This window comes from Leucoraja erinacea, chromosome 15, assembly GCF_028641065.1.
Source record: "Leucoraja erinacea ecotype New England chromosome 15, Leri_hhj_1, whole genome shotgun sequence".
NCBI lineage: Eukaryota > Metazoa > Chordata > Chondrichthyes > Rajiformes > Rajidae > Leucoraja > Leucoraja erinaceus.
Window position 1 is genome coordinate 44607184 of NC_073391.1, and position 22600 is coordinate 44629783.

At 44.0% G+C, this 22600-nt stretch overlaps 1 protein-coding gene across 2 annotated transcripts; it reads left to right on the plus strand.

Annotated features, from left to right (window-relative positions):
• Positions 1-5175: 5175 nt before the first annotated feature.
• Positions 5176-21325, plus strand: LOC129704309 (zinc finger protein OZF-like). 2 transcript variants are annotated; one of them, XM_055647360.1, is made up of 3 exons: positions 5176-5529; positions 7691-7925; positions 17389-21325. In XM_055647360.1, exons 1-3 carry the CDS (start codon positions 5421-5423, stop codon positions 18644-18646), a joined length of 1602 nt encoding a protein of 533 aa, XP_055503335.1. In that variant the 5' UTR covers positions 5176-5420; the 3' UTR covers positions 18647-21325. The 2 variants fall into 2 exon arrangements, with proteins under 2 accessions (XP_055503335.1, XP_055503336.1); XM_055647361.1 differs by having other exon boundaries at positions 5383-5529; positions 7695-7925; positions 17389-21234.
• The last annotated feature ends 1275 nt before the right edge of the window (positions 21326-22600 follow it).

A 22600-nucleotide genomic window follows, 5' to 3' on the forward strand; every position in this document is an offset into this window, starting at 1 on the left:
CAAAACGTCGCCTATCCATTCCCTCCACAGATGCCGCCTGGTCCGCCAAGTTCCTCCAGCAATCTGCGTTTTGCTCAGATTTGCAGCATCTGTAGTTTCTAATCTTTCTACAGAATCACAAGACAGTTCAGCGCGAAGGGAAATTATCTGAGCCCGCACGTTTTGTGCGGAATCGTGCTGCTCTTCCCCTTTGCAACGCGGTTCATTGCCTTTCAGTTCTAGTACCCGTTTCAATTTACCTCAAACGCAGCCACCCCAGGCATCGTATTCCCGGCTCCATCCATTGGTTCAGCTTTGCGGGAAATAACCTATTCGCAGAGTTTGGTCAATTGCCTTCATTTTAATTCTTAATCCCCGTTTCAATAGGAACCGAAACACTGCATCCACTCTTCCTTGATGTTCGCGGCGAAGTTCTCAGGTCAACGGTTTTTACTCCACTCGCTGAAATTGAAGGTCAATATTCAGTTAGAGAATGGATATAATCTCCGGAATACTTCACCTGGGATTGCGAAGGCTGCAAGTGTGGTGTAGTAAACGGCATATACCAAGCCTCTAGGTGGGGCGTGCATTTTCGTTGAGGTGTGTTACCACAGACTTACCCTGCCCGGCGTTGTGGGTGCCTTTTGTACCTGTTGCTAAAGCCCCGGGGGGCAATTAAACAGCCTCTCCGCTGGTGTTAGTTACAGCCATTGAACAAATAGGTTTCATAATCTCACCGCTGGCGTGACAATTAAATGCTCCGCGAACAATTAAATGCGATCTATTTTCTTGAAGTTATCTGTGTGCAACGGTCCAAACCTCGATGACGTTGGATCATTATGCCATTTAAGATTGGGGCGCTGCTGTCTCACTGTACCAGAGACACGAGGTCGATCCTGACTTTGGGCGCTATTTGCACGTTGTCCCTGTGATTGTGTTGGGTTCCTCTGCGTTCTCCGGTTCCTCCTACATCCCAAGGACGTGCAAGTATGTAGATTATTGGCCACTCTGAATTATCCCTGATATGCAAGGAGCGCACGAGAAAGTGCGATAACATAGAACTAGTGTGATCGATAGTTATCGTGGGTTTCATGCTGTATCTTGCAATCAATGGTTGCATGACAAGTTTATTATTCTTTCCTATTTCTATTCCAAGGCAGCAAGGTTAACGCCAAGCTCCCATCAATTTTCGGACACCCCCACATACCACTTTTTTAATCGTCACCCTACCATCGAAAATCAGGCGTCCATCGCCCTTACAGTTCCTCTGGATAAACTTAATTCAGACAAGTATGAGTGAAAGAGTTTAATGAATTAGAAGTTACAAAATGGATTATGTTGTAGATTTAGAAGTTAAAAAATGAACGCTTAACCTTTCTTCTATTACACTAGCGGGATTTCTGCACTAAAACACCAGGTGTCTGTCCTATAATATAAACGCCAGCGATATTACAGCACAGTAACATGAATGCTTTGCCTTTCTTCTATTACACTAGCGAGAATTCAGCACAATAACACTAGATATTTTGCTCTATGATATGAACAAACAGAAGATGTTCAGACATTGCTCACCCCCTTCTATACAGATTTTAATGTACAGCCAATTAATCAACAACGTCAAAAAACAAGAGTGCTTGAATCAGAAAAAAATAGCACCTTCAGCATAACCATATATGTGCTAACCTTTCCTTTATCGGAAGAACCTGTCAATCCTCTGATTTTAACGATATATGGACAAGGCAAGTGGACAATGGACAATGGACACGGACAATGCTCTGTAAGATAAATAATTGCTGAATTGCTGATTATTATGGTATAATTATATCTGATTGAACATTACCTCTTTGTGTGGAGAAAGAAGGACTGTAGTCTGTATTTACATACTGTGAGAACTGTCCTCCCACACCCGCCTGGCGAAATAAAGACGTTACTGCGTTAATAACTTTGTATGCTCTCTGTTTAAAACAAATTGAACTTTAACATGAGGGCGTACTTTGGGATCTCAAATGAACGAGGAAGGTAAATACCAGGAGCACCACAAGGATTGATACACTGATGGATAGTGAGTACAATTCACATTTCACTGGAAGAAGTCACAGAATTTGATAGGATGGGAAAGAAGGGATGCAGCCTGTTTGCCTTCGTTGATAAGGGCATTGATTGGTTGGGCCATTAAATCATGTTGCAGCTACACAACACATTGCTTACATCTGACATTGCGACATTGCATATGGCATTGCGACATCTGAAGTACTATGTGCAATGACGATCACTGCATTAGAGTAAGGACGTGGAGGCTTTGGAGAGGGTGTGGAAGATGTTCACCAGAATTAGGGAGAATTAGCTATGTGGACAGGTTGGACAAATTTGAACTTTCTTCCTGCTTTTGTCAGTGTATGAGGCTGAGGGGAGACCTGATAGAAGTACATAAAGCTATGAAGGGCATGCAGAGGGTAGATAATCAGTTTTATTTTCCCATCCAGGGTAGAAAAGTCAAATACCAGAGTCTAAAACCAAGGGGCATTGGTTTAAGATGAGAGGTGAGACATTGAAAGGAGTCAAATGAGGTTAATGGTTATGTGGAATGAGCTGTCAGAAAAATTGGTAAAGCAGATTGCAAGATTTAACGGGCATTTGGACAGGCGGTTAGATCAGAATGAGAAGTGATACTAGCCTAATGCAGGCAAAGGGGATTATCTTGGGCAAAAGACTACTGGAGGATCTGAGCAGATCAAGCAGCATCTGTGGAAGAGAATAGACAGATAACATATCGGGTCAGAACTATTCTTCAGATCCACTCTGTTACTCCAGCAGTTTTTTTTTAGTTTGGTTTAGAGATACAGCATGAAAACAGGGCTTCAACCCACCGAATGTGCGCTGACCAGCCATCAGCCATTTACTAGTTCTATCCTACACTTTAGGGACTATTTACAGAAGCCAATTGACCAACAAACCTGCAAGTCGTTGGAATTTTGGGGGAAACCGAAGCACCTGGAGAAAACCCACGCATGCTCAGAGAGAACGTGCAAACTCCATACAGACAGCGCCCGTAGTCAGGATCGAACCTGGATCTCTGCGACGTAATGTAGAAACACTGCCGCTGCACCACTGTGCCACTCTCTAAAGATTGCTTCAGATTTTAGTATCTGCAGTCTTTTCTGTCTCTAGGATTAGCACGGATTGGAGTCACATTTCAGATGGGCGTTGGACCGAAAAGCCTGTTTCTGTGCTGCTCTAAGCATTGCCAATGGTCTGGGTTCTATAATTATCTTTCCAGGGTTCGTCCCCAATAGCTATGCACCGCAGTTTTAAATGTTTGGCCCCTAATATTGTAACTAAGATCCTTTATTCAACACTATCCCAGTGACGGGAACATCCCAACTTCTGTCCTGACGTGCCCCTATAAGATCTCATGTAACAACAAGATCAAGGATCATTTTTTTTAACTGAGGACAAGGCTTTTTTTTTTTTTGCACTAGCATTGGGGTTATTAAATTAATTATTGTTTTGTTCATTAAATATTATTTATTTGTATTGTGCGAATGGTTTCATGCTGCTATTTCATTGTTCCACTGTTGGTAAATTGACAATTAGACCCTCGTCAACTCTCTCCATTCGTAAAGAATTTGACCTAGGATTGCCCTTCCAGCCTCATTTTTATTCTCCAATGATCCCACTTAGCTAGCTTATTTAATTTAATATATCTATCGAAGTTCCCACATAAGATCCCAATTTATCTGAGAATCTATTTTTGTATTTTTATATCTTTTATAATCGCCTGCAGCTTCTTGAAAAAAAAATCCCACTGTTTTGGTCTGCATTTCGGTTTAGCCAATTTGTATGCTCCACTTTTCAGGAGCCAATGTGTTATTTGACTTACTCCGTTAACCACTTATCACATTGCATGCTGTTCCCCCTTTATAATTAAAACGCATTTCTGCTTATCGTTGTGACTCTGCCACCCTTCCTCTTTATCCCATCCACTGTTTCGCTTGTTCACCTGAGAACATTGCCCCTCGTTTGCAAATACAGTTAGGAAAACATTAAGAACTTTATAAAGGTCCTCTGACTGCAGATGGAGATGAACTTATTTGGCACCGAATCTACTTTCTTTCGGAAACACAATGCCCTGGTGAGACTCGGTGGGTCAGGCATTATCTGTGGAGGGAAAGGACGGAAGACGTTTTGGGTCGGGACCCTCCTTTAGTTATTCTCTTCATACATGTGTACATTAAACATATGATCTTTCTTCTATTTTACTCCTTTAGTTTTCTTAGACCTGTCTTTTCTAATTTCCCTTTTAACTTCACTTTGCAATCTCAACACTTTTCCTGGCTTTCAGTTGCACGAAGCACTTGGTATCTGACCCTTTCTCGATTGACTCGGCTTTCTGTACACCAGGCCATCCAAAGGGCTCCAGTTCTGGTAGTTTTCTTTGTGGATGTGATTTAGCTTGATCTCCTTAAATGTTTCCAAACATTGAGCATGAGCAATATTTTTGCATAACGGTGTCTGTGTAGAAAGGAACTGCAGATGATGTTTTACACGAAGACAGGCACAAAGTGCTGGAGTAACTCAGCGGGACGGGCAGCATCTCTGGAGAGAAGGAACGGGCGACGTTTCGGGTCGAGACCCTCCTTCAGACTGAGAGTCAGGGGAGAGGGGGGAGACTCGAAAGGTAAGGTGTGAAAACGGCAGATCAAGGCTAACGGTGTCCTCTGCAACGAATAACACCACTCTATCTCAAGGAATTACGAGCGCCGTTCCCCAACAAACACGTAGCCCAGTGCAAAGCGTCCGAATGACCCGATCTTGCAACTTGCAACCCGCGCCCGCCCTCGCGCCCCATTGGTGCAACGAACAGGGGCCTCTGGGTCGGCTGATGCCAGGGCCGCTCCCTATTGGTTTGCGCGCGCGTGAGTGACAGCTGGAGGCGGCGCGCGGGCCCGAGACAGTTGACGGTTTGCTTGGCGGTTTGGTCTGGTCTCCCGCCGTTTCCGGTCGGGGTTGGCACGGACCAGCGAAGCGCCGGTGCGGTGGCGATCGGGGGGGCGGGGCTTGTGCGCAGACGCGGGGCGCGGCCCGTGTTCGTCAAGTCGGGCGCAGGACACCCGGTGGACAAAGGCAGCAGCGTTGTGGAGCAGCCACGGAAGGGGGTGGGTATGAGTGGTTGTGGACACGCCCGCATTTTCCGGGCGGCATCCGTACAGGCGAGGTTTCGACATTGATTTGTGGCGGCGGGTGATAGCTGTGGGATCCGTGCAAGGGACGGCCCCTGGTTACTGGGGGGATGGGGGCAAATTGATCGCCATCTTTGAGAACGCGGGGCATGCGCATCGCCATCTTATCCCGGTCATAATTAGAGGCGTGGCCCGTGACGTCACGACACTACCCCCCCCCCCCGCCATTCGAATGGGTAACTGAGGTGCTCTCGGGATGCAATGACAGATGAGGTGCAACTCAAGGACTTGCACCTGGAGCAGGAGGAGGCAACTCAGCCCCAACATTCACTGTGGTCATGGCTTAGGTTCACTATCGACACATGCACAGGTACAGTTAAAAGCTTTGTTCTGCATGCTAGCCAATCAGATCAGGTAAATATCTATAAGAAAGAACTGCAGATGCTGGAAAAATCGAAGGTAGACAAAAATGCTGGAGAAACTCAGCGGGTGAGGCAGCATCCATGGAGCGAAGGAATAGGTGGCGTTTCAGGTCGAGGTAGATATATATATACCTGAATGTAATCAAATCAAACTTGAGGGAGATCAGTAGAGCAAAGGAAAATATACGGAGTGCAGAATATAGTTCTCAGCATTGTAGCAAACCAGTTCCGCAGAAAACGGCCAAAGTCCACAATGAGGTGGAGACAAATTGGACAGTAGAAACTGTTTAGAAGCAGACACAAAGTGCTGGAGTAACTCAGAGGTTCAGGCAGCATCCCTGGATAACATAGATGTTAGTTGAGACCCTTCATCCGAAGCCTGTGAACTGAGGAAGAAACTGTTCCTGAGTTTGGTGGTGCGTGCTTTCAAGACTCTGTGCCTTTTGGACAGTAGAATATTTTGCCTGCCGTGAGCAGAGCAGTGGAACAAGTAATTTATTTTGTTGGCTGCTTTTCTGAGGCAATGTTGTGTAGATAGGCTCATTGGTGAAGAGTGTGTAAGAAGGAACTGCAGATACTTGTTTATACCAAAGATAGACACAAAATACCTGGAGTCCCTCAATGGGTCAGGCAGCATCTCTAGAGAAAAAAGAATAGGTGAACTTTCGAGTTGGGACCCTTCTTCAGAGCCTATTCCTTTTGTCCAGAGATGCTGCCTGACCTGCCGAATTACTCCAGCATTTTGCTTCTGTCATTGGGGAGGAGCCTGGTTTGTATGATAGACACAAGAAGCTGGAATAACTCTGCAGGTCAGGCAACATTTCTGGAGAAAAGGAATGGGTGACTTTGTGGATTGAGACCCTGCATACATAGACTAAGCTACATCCACTCAACTCTGGAATTTGTTGTGGTCTTGGGCAGAGCTGTTCCCTAACCAAGCTCTGATGCAACTAGATAGACAAAAATGCTGGAGAAACTCAGCGGGTGAGGCAGCATCGATGGAGCCCCATATGCTCCATAGATGGTGCCTCACCCGCTGAGTTTCTCCAGCATTTTTGTCTACCTTAGATTTTCCCGCATCTGCAATTCCTTCTTAAACATGCAACTAGATAGAATGCTTTCCATGGCATATCTGCGGAAGTCTGTAAGAGTCACTGGAGATGGGATTGATCTTTGCTGGCCAAAGCTCTTCTCTAGGTAAAACAAACAGCTTAGGAACTCACTGGCTCAAACGACATGTGGAGGGAAATGGATGGTTTGGGTCTGAAGTTCTGCCAGACCTGCTGAGTTATTTTATCATTTAGGCTTTGCTCAAGATTTCAGTATCTGCAGTTACCTGTATTGTGGAGTTTTTAGAGGATATAATGTGGAGAAGTAGCATGGGCAGTGCTGGTTGAATAAACAATTATAGTTTTGAGAAGACATGTGTGGGAATGAACTGCAGATGCTGGTTTACCACCCCTGACTTTAGAAGCTGACTGTCTGTATCTTTTTATATTGCATATTAGTGGCACATGTGGGAATGTGTGTTGGACCTGGTATAGCATAGAAACATAGAAAATAGGTGCCGTTCAAGCCAGCACTGCTATTCAATATGATCATGGCTGATCTTCTAAAATCAGTACCCCATTCCTGCTTTTTCCCCATATCGCTTGATCCCTTAAGCCCTAAGAACTAAATCTATCTCTCTTTAAGGCCAGGAACAAGACCTTGGCCTTGACTAAGTATAAACTGTCCCACAACCTGTTAGTCTGGCTTCATGCGTTTACAACGTCTGAATAATCAAAAGCTCTCTACTGCCTTTTCCTGCAACGATGTCTGAGAGGAAGTGAAAGTAATACTAGTGTGAAATGGTTACATATCTAAATCAGACATTCCAAACAGGAGAGCACATTTTAACCTATACTAATTTCCCCAAGTGTGAAATAGGAGAGGTGCTTGTGAGTAGCAGTCAACTGGTGCCTGGGGGAGTGACAAGGAGGGGAGCAGTGGCTGCTGTTCCTTTCACAATAGGAACCATTTACACTCCTGCAGGGTATCAGAAAGTACTAAAACAAAATGCAGCTAATGTGATTGCTCACTCTTTCTTCCTTTTGGTCTTTGATAAAGGCAGAATTTCACCCTGTGATCTCCAAGAGAGACAGAAGAAGACAATGGACCCTGAAAGGCCACCAGAACCTGTCGGTGCGATTCCTGCGGAGAGTAAAGAGGATCCAAAGAAGGTGGATTCTGAACAGGCACTGTCAGCAGAACCCGAGCCAGAGTTTGTGGACATCAAAGGAGATCAGGAGGTGCAGAACAGGACAAAGGAAGGTGAAAGACCACCCTCAGAGCCACAACTCAAGTAAGCAGCTGCTCTTAGTTTAATCCGCACTTCAACTGCTATGATTCTCCCAGTGGCTATTTGCGAATCAGAATGTGGAATGCAGCAAGTCTTGTTTTCAGGTTCTGTAGGACTGGTTAGAGTCCACAGATGGACAAAGACCTTAACCAGGGCAAAATTAATTGAGGAGTCTGGTACCTAGTCTCTGAAAATAAATGCTTTAAATAGGCAGAGTTGATAGACCTGCTGACTCGCATCACCAGAGCCGCAGGTTAGATCCTGATATCGGGTGCTGAACGTGTGGAATTTGCATGTTCTCCCTATGACCACGTGGGTTTGATTGAATGCAAATGTTTTTGATATTGATCAACTTCAAAAACACATGGGTGGTATGAAATAGACAAAAATACTTGTATTTTAAAGTGTAAAGCAAATTTACGCACGGTTAGAAAAAGATTGTGAGAGATAGGAGTCTTTGTAATTGCCACCATTTCAAGCCGTGAGTTACAGAACTCAGCCATCAGCTGGTTGACAACAATTTTCCTAATTTCCCCTTATTCTTTCAACAATTACTTTTTACATCTGTGCCCCCTTGCATTGACCAAGGAAATGGCTCCTTCTTGCTAATTCTGTGCAATCTCCAAGTAAATTGCAGTTAAGGCTTCCCTTAGCCACACTGTTCCAAACAGAACAGCTCTAGCCTGTCAAATCTTACCTCATAGCTGAAATGTTCTTGGCATGGCAACATCCTTGTGGTTACTACTTGTGTATCCTGTGGCATGGTGGCGCAGCAGTAGAGTTGCTGCCTTACAGCACTTGTACCGCCAGAGACCCGGGTTCGACCCCGACTCCAGGTGCTGTCTGTATGGAGTTTGTGCGTTCTCCCCGTGACCTGCATGGGTTTTAGAAACATAGAAAATAGGTGCATGAGTAGGCCATTCGGCCCTTTGAGCCTGCACCGTCATTCAATATGATCATGGCTGATCATCCAACTCGGTATCCTGTACCTGCCTTCTCTCCATACCCCCTGATCCCTTTAGCCACAAGGGCCACATCTAACTCCCTCTTAAATATAGCCACTGAACTGACCTCAACTACCTTCTGTGGCAGAGAATTCCAGAGATTCACCACTCTCTGAGATCTTCGGTTTCCTCCCACATTCAAAAGATGTATAGGTTTGTAGGTTAATTGGCTCGGTATAAGTGTAAAATTGTCCTTAGTGGATGTTAAAGTGCAGGGATTCTTGGTTGGTGCCGACTAGGTGGGCCGAAGGGCCTTCCTCCACACTCTATCTCTAAAAACTAAACTCAGTGCAATCTTCACATTCTTGCTGAAATGAGACAACCAGCTTTGGACTTTATGCTCCAGTTGTAGTTGAAGCATACTTTCCATCTATCTACGCACCATGCATCTATTTATGAATTCCACAAACTTTACATGCCATTTTCTCAGTATGTCCAGCTACCTTTAAAGTCTGAAGAAGGGTTTCGGCCCGAAACGTTGCCTATTTCCTTCGCTCCATAGATGCTGCTGCACCCGCTGAGTTTCTCCCACTTTTTTGTGTACCTTCAATTTTCCAGCATCTGCAGTTCCTTCTTAAACATCAAATACCTTTAAAGATTAATGTATATGTGTAAAAAGGGACCTCAGAGCATCCCCTATTGTAATTTTTTCCATTTATACATACAATTTGGGCAGCATAGTGGCATAGCAGTAGAGCTGCTGCCTTACAACGCCAGAGACCTGGATTCGATTCTGACTATGGGTGTAGTCTTTATGGAGTTTGTACATTCTCCCTATGACGTTGTGGGTTTTCTCTGGGTGCTCCAATTTCCTCCCACAGAAGTACAGGTTTATAGGTTAATTGGCTTTGGTACTATTGTAAATTGTCCCCAGTGCGTAGGATAGTGTTAGTGTATGGGGTGATCGCTGGTTGGTATGAACTCAGTAGGCCGAAGAGCATGTCTCCGCACTGTACCTCTAAAGTCCAAAGCTGCAAATGGTGCTGCAAAACAACAGGCCCTTCAGCCCTCAAAGTCTGGGCTGAACATGAAGGCAAGACCAAATCTGCCTGCACCTATCCATATCCTTGCATGTCCATATGCCTATCTAAAAGTATCAAAAGCGCCACTATCATATCTGCTTCAACCACCACCTCCAACAGTGTATTCATTACAGGCACTCGCCACTCTCTGTGTGAAAACAACTTGCCCGCACATCTCCTTTAATCTTGGCTCCTCTCACCTTAAACCTGTGTCTAGTATATTTTTAATCCATCCTGTGAAAAAGGTTCTGTCTACTTACTTATACCTCTCATAATTTGATATTCCTCTAACAGGTCTCCCTGCAACCTTCGGCATTCCAGAGAAAACAATCCAAGTCTGTCCAATGTCTCCCTGTAGCTAATAAGTGAGCACCACGGTGGCCCAGTGGTAGAGTTACTGCCTTACACATCCAGAGACTCGGGTTTGATCCAGATGCTGTCTGTACGGAGTTTGTACGTTTTCCCATGACCTGCGTGGGTTTTCTCTGGGAAGCTCCGGTTTCCTCCCACATTTCAAAAACGTTCAGGTTTGTTGGCTAATTCGCTGGGTATAAATGTAAAATTGTCGCTCATGTGTGTAGGACAGTGTTGGTGTTCGTGAATCGCTGGTTGGCGCAGACTCGGTGGGTCAAAGGGCCTATTTCCACACTGTATCTTGAAAGTAAACCCCTAATCCAGGCATTATTCAGGTACATCACCTCTGCACCATTTCCTGTGCTTCCACATCCATCTTGCAAAGGGGCAATCAAAACTGCATGTAATGTTGGATTGCAGAAGGAACAGTCCATTCATAGTGCTGATTTGATAGACAACTTTTTGTTTCCCAGAAGCAATTCCTGCATTCTTGTTTTACTTTCACACAATGAACAAACATTATGAGCTGTACACTTTTACATAAAATAAAGCAATTTGGCTTTCCACCTTGTTGATCCAATGATTGTAAGTGTTTAGTTGCTATGATTCTGTTGCTTCGAAAGTCATTAAGGTGCAACCTTCTGCGTTCCAAATCTCCATAAGAACAGGTAGCTTTCCGAGATTGGGTAAAACTTTCCAAGCAATATTCATCATGTCTTCCACTTATGGACATCTTCTATAACCTGTTCAAGCACAATGCAGCGATCCTTGACCTGTTGAGGCATATTATTCTAACACCTATAAATACAATTTAGGAGAAGCAATCTTTTGTTATGCAAGTTAACTAGTTCAAAATATTTAGCATGCCAAATAATGACTTGCCATAGTACTACTTTATAAACAACCCATCAGGAAGTACTGTGTAAGAAAGAACTGCAGATGCTGGTTTAAATCGAAGGTAGACACAAATTGCTGGAGTAACTCAGCGGGTGAGACGGTATCTCTGGAGAGAAGGAATGGGCGACGTTTCGGGTTGAGACCCTTCTTCAGACTGATGTCAGGGGAGGGGGCAGGACAAAGCTAGAAAGTAGGTGGAGACAGTAAGAGTAGTGGGAGAACTGCGAAGGGGGAGGGGGTAGGAAAAGCAAGGGCTATATGAAGTTAGAGAAGTTAATGTTCATACTGCTATGGTGCAAACTACCCAAACGAAATATGAGGTGCTGTTCCTCCAGTTTGTGCTGAACCGCACTCTGACAATGGAGGAGGACCAGGACAGAAATGTCAGATTGAGAATGGGAGGGGGAGTTGAAGTGCTGAGCCACCGGGAGATCAGGTAGGTTAAGACGCACTGAGCGGAGGTGTTTAGCGAAACGATCGCCGAGCTTGCGCTTGGTCTCGCCGATGTTGAGAAGTTGATACTGGAACAGCGGATACAGTAGATGAGGTTGGAGAAGGTGCAAGTGAACCTCTGCCTCACCTGGAAAGACTGTTTGGGTCTTTTGATGGAATCGGGGGGGGGTGGGGGGGGGGGGGGGGGGAGGGCGGTGATGGGACAGGCGTTGCATCTCCTGTGGTTGCAGCGGAAAGTACCTAGGGAGGGGGTGGTTTGGGTGGGAAGGGACGAGATGACCAGAAAGTTTCGGAGGGGATGGTCTCTGCAGCAAGCAGAAGGGAGTGGAGATCAGAAGATGTGACCAGTAGTGGGATCCCCTATTAACCTCAGTTCATCTTAACCTACTTGATCTACCGGTGACTCAGCACTTCAACTCCCATTACCAATATGACCTTTCTGTTCTGGGCCTCCTCCATTGTCAGAGTGAGGCCCAGCGCAAATTGGAGGAACAGCACCTCATATTTCGTTTATAGACAAAAATGCTGGAGAAACTCACCGGATGAGGCAGCATCTATGGAGAGAAGGAATAGGCGACGTTTCGTGTCGAGACCGTTCTTCAGACTGATATTTCTCTTGGGTGGTTTACAACCCAGCGAAATAGTTCATATTTCACTTGGGTAGTTTACACCCCAGCAGTATAACTTGAATTCTCTAACTACAGATAGCCCTTGCTTTCTCTCTCCATCCCCTTCCCAGTTCTCCCAATGTCTCTGCCTACTTTCTATCTTTGACCCGTCTCCTCCCCTGACAACAGTCTGAAGAAGGGTCTCGACCCGAAACGTCGCCCATTCCTTCTCTCCAGAGATGCTGCCTCACCCGCTGAGTTACTCCAGCATTTTGTGTCATCAGGAAGTACTGCTGGGTGCAGTTACGATTATATAAATTTCCAAAGTACATCTTAAAGCATGCAAATATAAAAGTTCCAAATGCAAATAGCTTTCAATATTAAAATGCTTGTACTGCAACCTAAAAAGTCATGCCTTTTAATACCCAAATTCCTAAGTTTAAATCCTTGACAAAAGACCAAAGCTACAATGAGTTTAGGACATGAATAAAACCTATATCAAAGTCTCTCCCAGACTACCTTCAAGTATATGACATATCTTAAAACAGATCCCTTTACAGGGAAAAAAGCACATTAGATTCAACTTACTTAACTCATGGCATGGCAGGCTAGAAGTTAACATGACCAACTACTGGCCAGTACAATTACAAATATGTCAAGAATCATGCTCAATGTGCCAAGTGCTAATATAATTATGTTCTGAAAGCTTCCTTCATCTTTATTACAATGGTATGGATATTGATTGTATGAGATTCATTACAAAGTCAGCAGTCTTTTCTTAAGATTTAAAGGAGTGAGAGAATAATACACAGCTGTGCATTTCGATACAGATACCTTCTGACCGCAGTAACCAAAACCGACAGGCTGCCAAGGGCTCATGATGCCCAAAACCCGGACTGGATTACTAGGTGGAATGTGTAGCATACGCAAACGCGTAAAATAAAGTGGGTCGTCCACAGTTCAGACATAGCCGGTGAATTTTCCAATTCTAGAGGTTTGCTAGTAGTACATGTACGGTAGTACCCCTCATCTTCCTTCACTGGAGATTGAACAGGAGAAGATAGTGTTCTTGCCGGCGTTGTGGGACTGCGGGGACTGTAATGGCAGCAGCTGGAGTGGTGAGGCGGCCGGTGAAGCAATCGGACTCGGGTCGGACGGCGGCCATGGGAGCAATCCCGTTGGACCGTGAAGGGGTTACGGCCGGTTGGTCAGGATATTGATATAGAGGTGCTGGCTCGTTAACCGGGCGGTGGTGCTGGCGGGTGCATCTGTAGATGCCGTTGTCAACACTGACCAGGTATGAGTGTGGCTCCGTGGTGGACCGCAGAAAGACACCCAAGCGTTTGTAGCCTCTGGGTGACTTCAAACGCACGACTTGCCCTTGGTAAGTGGCGGGAGCGGAGTGCTGGGCTTGTTGTAATGTTTCTTCTGGGCATCTCGACACGGAGCTGGAAATGAACTGTTGCCGGTGTGCGAACTTGTAGCTGTAGCATCTGCTTAGCCATAGGTAGAGAATTGCGAGTCTGCCTTGACATAGAAACATAGAAAATAGGTGCAGGAGTAGGTCATTCGACCCTTCGAGCCTGCACCGCCATTCAATATGATCATGGCTGATCATCCAACTCAGTATCCCATCCCTGCCTTTTCTCCATACCCCCTGATCCCTTTACCCACAAGGGCCACATCTAACTCCCTCTTAAATATAGCCAATGAACTGGCCTCAACTACCTTCTGTGGCAGAGAATTCCACAGATTCACCACTCTCTGTGACATGAGGCACTGCGCAGGGGACCCCAGAATCGGGTCGCGGGAGATGTTCCGCAGGTTAAGCAAGTCGAGATAGACATCGGAGCCGGCCCTGTGTGATTGTTCCATTAATTGTTTGGCGCTTATTACCGCGTGTTCAGCCAGGACGTTGGACTGCGGGTATTCGGGGCTGCTGGTAATGTGGCGGAAATCCCATCATTTAGCAAAAACCCCTGAAGTGTTGACTGGAGAATTGACTGCCATTGTCAGTGAGCAGCTGGATCGGCGCCCCGTGGACAGCGAAGTGGCTCGTAAGTTTCTGGATGACCATGCCAGAGGTAAGACTATTGAGCAAATCGATCTCAAACCACCCAGAGTGGACATGGCTAATTCCGGTGTAGGATGTGAGAGAAGCGGTTGTTTGGGGTGGTGCGGAGCTAGGCTGTTGCAAACTACGCAGGCTTTTACTTTCTCACGCACAAAATCAGCCATTCCAGGCCAGAAAAACGTACTCTTTGCCTGCTGGATAGTTGATTCCGCCCCGGGGTGGAGAGCTGAAGATTTTGGTCTGACGTTGGTCAATTAACATACCACATTGTCTTGCATTCAGCTGATGCATACAGGAAAAGACTGCCTATCTGTATGATAACAGATAGTCTGAAGAAGGGTCTTGACCTGAAACGTCACATCCATTTTCTCCAGAGATACTGCCTGGCCTCCTGATTTACTCTAGCACTTTGTGTCTCATCTGTTTGCAATATATATTAGTACACATTTTCTGAAGAAAGGTTCTAGATTTGAGGAAATGGATGCTACCACCTTTGAATAACCCCCGAATAATCCCAAACAATAGGGAGGAAATCCAGCAGCACTTTTTAGCACCAGGATTTGAAAAAGGAGTAAAGATCACCGGTACTTCATGACATTTTATAGTAATGTGGAGATACTGTGCCCAGATTGCTCCCTCTACCGAGAAAGGATATACTTACAATAGAGAGGGTGGAACCAGGATTAACCAGATTAATTCATGAGTTTTGGGGCGATATAAAGCACGGGTGCCGGAAGGGGCGTTACCTTCATGGTGAATGACAGGCGAGAAGACCAATCTGCTGATCTTTTTAAAAATTCATAACTTTTTTATTATTTCACCGATCCAAAAATACTTTGGGGTGGTTGGAGGAGAGGAGGACGGTGAGTAACAGGGTGAAAAAATCATAGTGATATAGGGTAGCGTTTTTTATAAAATATATTTACAACATAGACAGGAAATAATCAAAATGAGACTTTTAGTAATAGTATAGATAGATATATACTTACGCACATGCACAAATACATACACCTCAAAAGAAACAATAGTGGTGCAATAATAATAATAATAATCTATTGTAGTTCAGAGCTTATTTGAGGTTGTAGTGTTTAGTAGCCAGATATCAAAGAAATCAAGCTATAATATTAATGCAGTGGTGCAGGACTGAATTTCAAGATGAATCTGAATTTTATTTCACAGCTTAGCATGCCTGAGGTAGCAAATGGCTCACCATTGCTATTATGTGTTCAGAGCATGAGACCTTGTGTGCTGCATGAGCCTGCAATAGCTGATCTGCAATAGCTGATCAACAAGTCCTGCTTCCGTTTACTCTGAAACTATTTATTTTTTAAAGTCCATTTTGAATATACTCTAGCAGTTTCCGGTGCCGAACAAAAATCTATCCTTACATAGAAACTTAGAAAATAGGTGCAGGAGTTGGCCATTCGGCCCTTCGAGCCAGCACGGCCATTCAATATGATCATGGCTCATCATCCAGAATCAGTACCCTGTTCCTGCTTTCCCACTTTTCCCTTGATTCTGTTAGCCCTAAGAGCTGTATTTAACTCTTTGAGTACATTTACTTTAATCTTTTTTTCTATGCCTGTGGCCATTGGAAACTCTGTAGAGTCATAGACTTCGCATTTACGCCATCAAACCTTCATTCTGTTGATCGCATGTTAAATCTCACAAGGTATCTCAAATTTCACTATACCTTAATTGGTACATGAGACAATTAAACTGAATCTTGAAATCTCAACATAGGCTGAGAGGACCTGCTCGGCGGGCTCACCCTGAAGCCACGATCTGCCGGATTTTGAATTCAGTCGAACAAGGGCCACAGCCTCCTGGGAGCGTCAGCCACGGGCGACTCTTGAGCCGTGTATGACCGTGGCATTTGAGGGAATTTTGGATAGGCACACCGATATGCAAAGAATGTAGGGTTAGGGATTATGTGCAGTTGGTCTTGGCATCATGGGCTGAAAGGCCGGTTGCTGAGCTGCACTGTACTATTCTATGTTGTATGAATATTAATTTTGTTTTGTTTTGTAAATTTTGTTTTTCTTAAATATTTCTGCACCCCTCACGTTAGGCAGACGGTCGTACATATACCTTTTTTTTCTCTTTTATCCTTTTTTTAAACTGGAATGTAAACTTCAGGTCTCTGCTAACGGTTTTATAGGATTGCTTTGGGAATATCCACCTGTACTTTCTTCAGACATCTGAGGTGCAGCCCTGGTGTTGAAATTGCAACTCTGATAAATAGGAATCTCAAGGTACTTTTAAATATTTAAGTATTCATTGTTATTAATATGCCTGTTACTGTGTGCCTTAATCTGCTGGATAAGTCTACCATGACGAATCGTGTCAAAAGCTTTGCTCATATCACAAATACAATGTCCACTTCCCTAAACTCATCAATCATTTTCATCAAAAACCACCTCAAAATAAATTTGTAAGATATTTTCTTAATCAATTTGGAGAGACATGATCATCCATGCTCAAAGCCATGCTGGCTACCCCAATAAGACTGCTTTTCTGAATGCATGTAGAAAAAGCATATATAAATTAGGGTAGTCAGCATTTTATTGAATTAAAAAAAGATACAAAATGCAAGAGTAACTCAACGGGTCAGGCGGCATCTCTGGAGAACATGGATAGGTGACGTTTCATGATGGGACCCTTCTTCCGATTCTCTTCGCTGACCTGCTGAGTTACTCCAGCACTTTGTGACTTTTTGGCAAGTCGCATCTAGTTTCATGTTTCTACATTTTCTTAAATAATTTATTTTACCCTGACGTGGGCTCACTGGCCTCCAATTTCCTGATTTATCAGTCCGGTGGGTAAAGACAATACAATGATCTGCACCAATACCCCAGCAATCTCTTCTTTTGCCTCTTTTTATAGATCGCAACAGGCCCTGGGGACTGGATGTAAATAATTGGCTACTAGGCAATGAATAATAATTTTCGTGTAGATTTAGATAGAGTGGAATAATGCAGAACGAAAATAGAAAGAATGTTTTAAATTTTTATCTTGAACTTACTGTGATGATTGTGGAATTTTATTTGACAGGGCAATAGAAGAAAAGGATGTCCAGAGAGGAGACTCCAACGAATCATCTAAACAAGATCCGTCAGAGTCGCTTCATTCTTCAGCATCAGGGTATCATCGTCCATTGAACGTGGAAGGAGAAATGTTTGTTTGTTCTGTATGTGGAAAACAATTTAAAACATTAGTGTGGATGGAAAAGCACCGAGACACACACACGAGAGGACGAGTGTTCCAGTGCTCTGACTGTGGAAAGAGTTTTACCCAGTTGCATAGCCTGAGAAATCACTGCAACATTCACAGCCATGAGAAACCATACACCTGCTCTATATGTGACCGGACGTTCAGTGGGTCAGATAGCTTGATGATGCACAAGTGCAATGACACAGGTGAGCAACCCTATAAATGTGGTGTCTGTGGGAAGGGATTCAGTTATCCATCAAAGCTGGAGACCCACTGGCGCAGTCACACAGGGGAGAGGCCCTTTAGTTGCTCAGTGTGTGGAAAGAGATTCACTCAGACATCCAACCTCCTGACTCACCAGCGCATTCACTCTGGTGAGAGACCTTTCACCTGCTCGGTGTGTGGAAAGGGATTCACTGGTTCGTCCAACCTGCAGATACACCAGCGCACTCACACGGGAGAGAGGCCGTTCAATTGCTCCCTGTGTGGGAAGGAATTTACTCAAGCGTCCAGTTTGCTTACCCACCAGCGCATTCACACCGGGGAGCGGCCATTCACTTGCTCCATGTGTGGTAAGGGATTCACTCGATCCTCGCACCTTCTGACCCACCAGCGCATTCACACTGGGGAGAGGCCCTTCACCTGCTCTTTGTGTGGGAAGGGATTCACTCGCTCATCGCATCTGGTAACGCACAGGCGGGTTCACACTGATGACCGGCCATTTAAATGCTCTGAGTGTGGAAAGACATTCAAGGGCTCTGAAGAACTTATGAAACACCAACGGATTCACACTGATGAAAGACCTTGTGGTTGTACCCTCTGTGGGAAGAGGTTCAGGCAGCTGTCGCACTTACTTACTCACCAGCGAGTTCACACTGGGGAGAGACCATTCAGCTGTTCCATATGTGGGAAAGAATTTACTCAGTCCTCCCATCTTCTGAGGCACCAGCGACTTCACAGTGGGGAGAGGCCTTTTATCTGCTCCACGTGTGGTAAGGACTTCACGCAGTGGGCAGATTTGCTGACACATCAGTGCACGGCCACCAATCATGCACAGCCAAACACAGAACCTATGGTCTTACTTCAGTTCCAGGTATAACTTTGTTCATTATCGGCATGGTCAAGATTGTTTAAAGAACCCAGACGTGCTGAAAGTCACCATATGAATGCAATTCTTTTGTTCAGATCCAACAAGTTGTATTTCTGCAGTGCCTGTGATGTTTAATAAGATTCCAAGGTCCTCATATTCAACAAGCACTGAATAATTAAGAGAGAGAGATTAGAAGGCCTCAAAATAAACTTTTATTAAGGAGCATTTTGTTTAAGATGTGTAGGATCCCCATGCCTAAAAGGCAGGACCCCAGTCATGGAGCAAAGGAAGGTGGAGCAGAATCAGGAATGGAGTATCCGTAGGAAAATGTAACAGGAAGTGTAGAGACTGGGGCAGTGTTAGCACTAATACAGTGAAATGTTTTAGTTTGGGAAGGCAGTGGAAATCAATAATAAATGTAGAATTAAGGAGGAAACTTTTTCATTCACCACCATGAGAATATCACCAATCAACGTGATTTCAGAAGAGGTTAATCCTATCATTCTCGTGTATGCCCCTCTGTGGGATGATGTTTTCCCCGATTCCTGGCACGGTGTAAATACAAATTGTTGGAAGTTCCTGATGCTAATTTCTTCAAGTTAAGTGATTCTGATAACTGAACAATGCAATATACCTCGACTTTCAGGTTGTTGTCAAAGTAACACATGCAAGGCATCATGTAAAGAACAAAACCATGGGATTTCCTGACAGACATTGGGGCTCATTGGAAGAGTTGTCACGCTGTGAGAAGTTCTGAATGGGTTCTTCTGAGCTGCAAATTGGGACCATTGTTGCTGCTATTTTCAATCAATTATTTGATTCAAAATGTCAGTGCAACATGGTGGAATTCCAGATAACAATGACCTACACGGTTCAGTAAAATCCAAGATGCCAGTTGAGAATTGGCAGTAACAATAGGTGATAGATCATGGATGAATGTATGGGTAGGTAGAATATGGAATTTGGTGAAAACAAGTAACCCAGCAATGTACATATTATGGAGAAAATTGTGTTTTAAAATTAAAGAAAGACCGAAAATTAAACTCAAATGTGTCCAACAAAAGCACAATAGGTAAGATGTTGATCTCCAGAGCCCAAAAGAGGCAAGTGCTCTGTCTGGTCAGACCACACCATAAGTCCTTTGACCAGTTCAAACTTTGGCAGCACTGAGTTCTTGCTTTAGTGTCAGATGGCTGCTCTATGAGGAAATAAGGAAAATAGCTTGAGAGTGTGGTGTTTCCAATCAGGTAGGAAGGAATCTAAATATGTTGATGTTTTAAAGGACAAGCAGCATATGGATTTGCAGGATTAACAGAACTTTAGAAGGGATCGAGGTTCTTTAACATGAAGCTACTGACAGGCCAACCCACCCAGATCAAACAAGAGGTGAAAGCTTGCAATAGTCACTGTAAGAAGTCCTCCCCACCCATAACTCTCCAGGAGCTAGATTCTACTGTTGGACTAAACAGCATCATTCTGGCCATTGGGGATGGTTTTGGTTGATGCCATTAACTCCTAACTGGATTGAAGAATTCATGTACTGGGTATAGAATGGATAAATCAGTTTTCTTTTGAGCACCGTCCGATCCTCGATCTCTCCGGTAAAGCTGAGAAAACAGCGACAAACAAAAGGAGGAACTGCAGCTGTGGTGTTGTGTATAATATAAGCAACTTGTCAGGGGTAAAGGGGAGAGTGAGGTAGGTACTACTGTAAAGGAGGCAGTGCAGAGACTAATATGGGCTATTACTTAGCAGGAGGCTTTGAACGTCCCATGTGGAAGCTGGCCAGTACAGATATCAGTACTAACATCCATCCATGTTGTGAATGTATTTGTGGCACAAGATAACACAATGTAGATAAAGGTGAAGGTTTGAGCAGGAGCCATCAATTCAATGCAATTGAAGAAGGATCAATGGATTGATGTTAACAATAACAGCCTAGTATGGAAGCAGTATGTCTGGTTTCTGTTACAAATATCTTGGAAAAAGTGTAACTGTTGTGCAAGTTTTTTTATTGTCGACTGGTAAGACATGAAATCTATTACTTTCCAGTCATGATGTAGCATATTCTGTACCTCACTGTCAGCTGGTGCAGTAGCATATAAAAGAATCCCATGACAATATCTTGGGATTGAATGTTCAGACCAAGCCACCGGATATTGCATAGAAACTAATTGTAAATATGAACTGTTTTTAGTAGTTTTGTACACAGTGCTGACGGCTCGCTTGAGATGGAAGTTCACATGCTCCAATGGATATCCTGTTTGTAAGCATTTAGGCATATAGATTGCTTGTACTTTGTCTATTCAATAAACCAAGTTGATTTAACTTTGGCGTTAAAACCTCAATGATTTGTTTTACTTGGCTCACCTGATGTGTTGGAGGATATGATATGAAATTGGCAGGGAGAATTGAGACACTGAATGGTGCTCTTAGAATAAGAGAAGATAAAAGCCAAAGAGCTGTGTAGAGATCGATAACAACAAAAAATTACTGGGAGGGAGTTGGTTTTGGCAACATTTGCATGTGTTGTCCAAGATATTGGAAGGAAAGTTGAGAACCTGGCCAAATTAAAGTTTTACGCACAAATGCAATGCAAAAAGAAACCAGGAAAGTTGAAGATGAGATTTAGATCAGAATACAGTGGAATAAGCATCAGGGACACCTACAGATTATTTATAAATGAAGGTTAAAATTCTTGGTCAAGCACCATTTTAGTCATTGGGAAAGGTGGATGTCTAGCAACATTGCTAAACTGTAAGTAAACTATCTTATGATCTGACAAATGTAGGAATAACAAACTGCAGATGCTGGTTTACAAGAAAATGTACAAAGTGCTGGAATAACTCAGCGAGTCATGCAGCATCTCTGGGTAACATGGATAGGTGACATTTCGGGTCAGGACCGTTCAAACTGATTGAAGGTGGGGTGGAGGAAGCAGGAAAAGAAGAGGGTCAGGAGTAAGCCTGGCAAGTAAAACCTGTTAGATACAATAATAGTGAACCATCTGATTTGGTAATTCAAATGCCCAAGGGCACAGGAGGCTGCAGAAAGCGATGGACATTGCCTGGTCCATCACAGGAAATCACCTCCCCAACATTAAAGAGTTCTACACAAAGTGATCTCGGAAGAAGGCTGTTAATATCTTCAAATACTCACATCACCCTGACTGTTTTCATCTCACTGCTACCACTTGGAAGAAGACACAGGAGACTGAGAACATTACTTAAAGTTTCAAAAATAGTTTCTTCCCATCAACCACCCTATGCAGCCTTAATCACACCCAGTACCGAACTCCTATGGTCTTTGCACTACTAAGAACTCTTTATTGGTCTGCACTGTGTGTAAGAAAGAACTGCAGATGCTGGTATAAATCGAAGGTAGGCACAAAATGCTGGAGTAACTCAGCAGGTGAAGTCTGAAGAAGGGTCTCACCACAAAACATCTCCCATTCCGTCTCACCAGAGATAGTGCCTCACCCACTGAGTTACTCCAGCATTTTGTGTCTACCTTTGAACTGCCCTGTCATGGTCTGATTTACCAAAAATAAATTATAAATAATCGTATTTATTTGAGGTGTAATTGCATTTAAAGTACCTGTGAAACTGCAGCAAGGAATTTCACTTCCATTCCTGGTATATATAACAATTAAAACACTCTTGACTTGTTTTCCTGTTCCCTTCTTGAACAAACAAACACTATTTTTTATCCTACCATCATTTAGTATCTCACCAATGGTAGATGAAGATGCAAAGCAATCTCCATCAGGGCCCAGCAATCTCTTCTCTTGCCTCATATCACATTCTGGGCTCCATCTCATCAGCCCCTGGGGGTTTAACTATCATTTATTTGTGTACTTTAAGACATCTAATACATTTTGATGCTAACATGCTATAAAATATTGCTCTTTTTCTCCAGGAAGTCTCCCATCTACCATATATTTCCTTAGTGAGTAATCCCTGA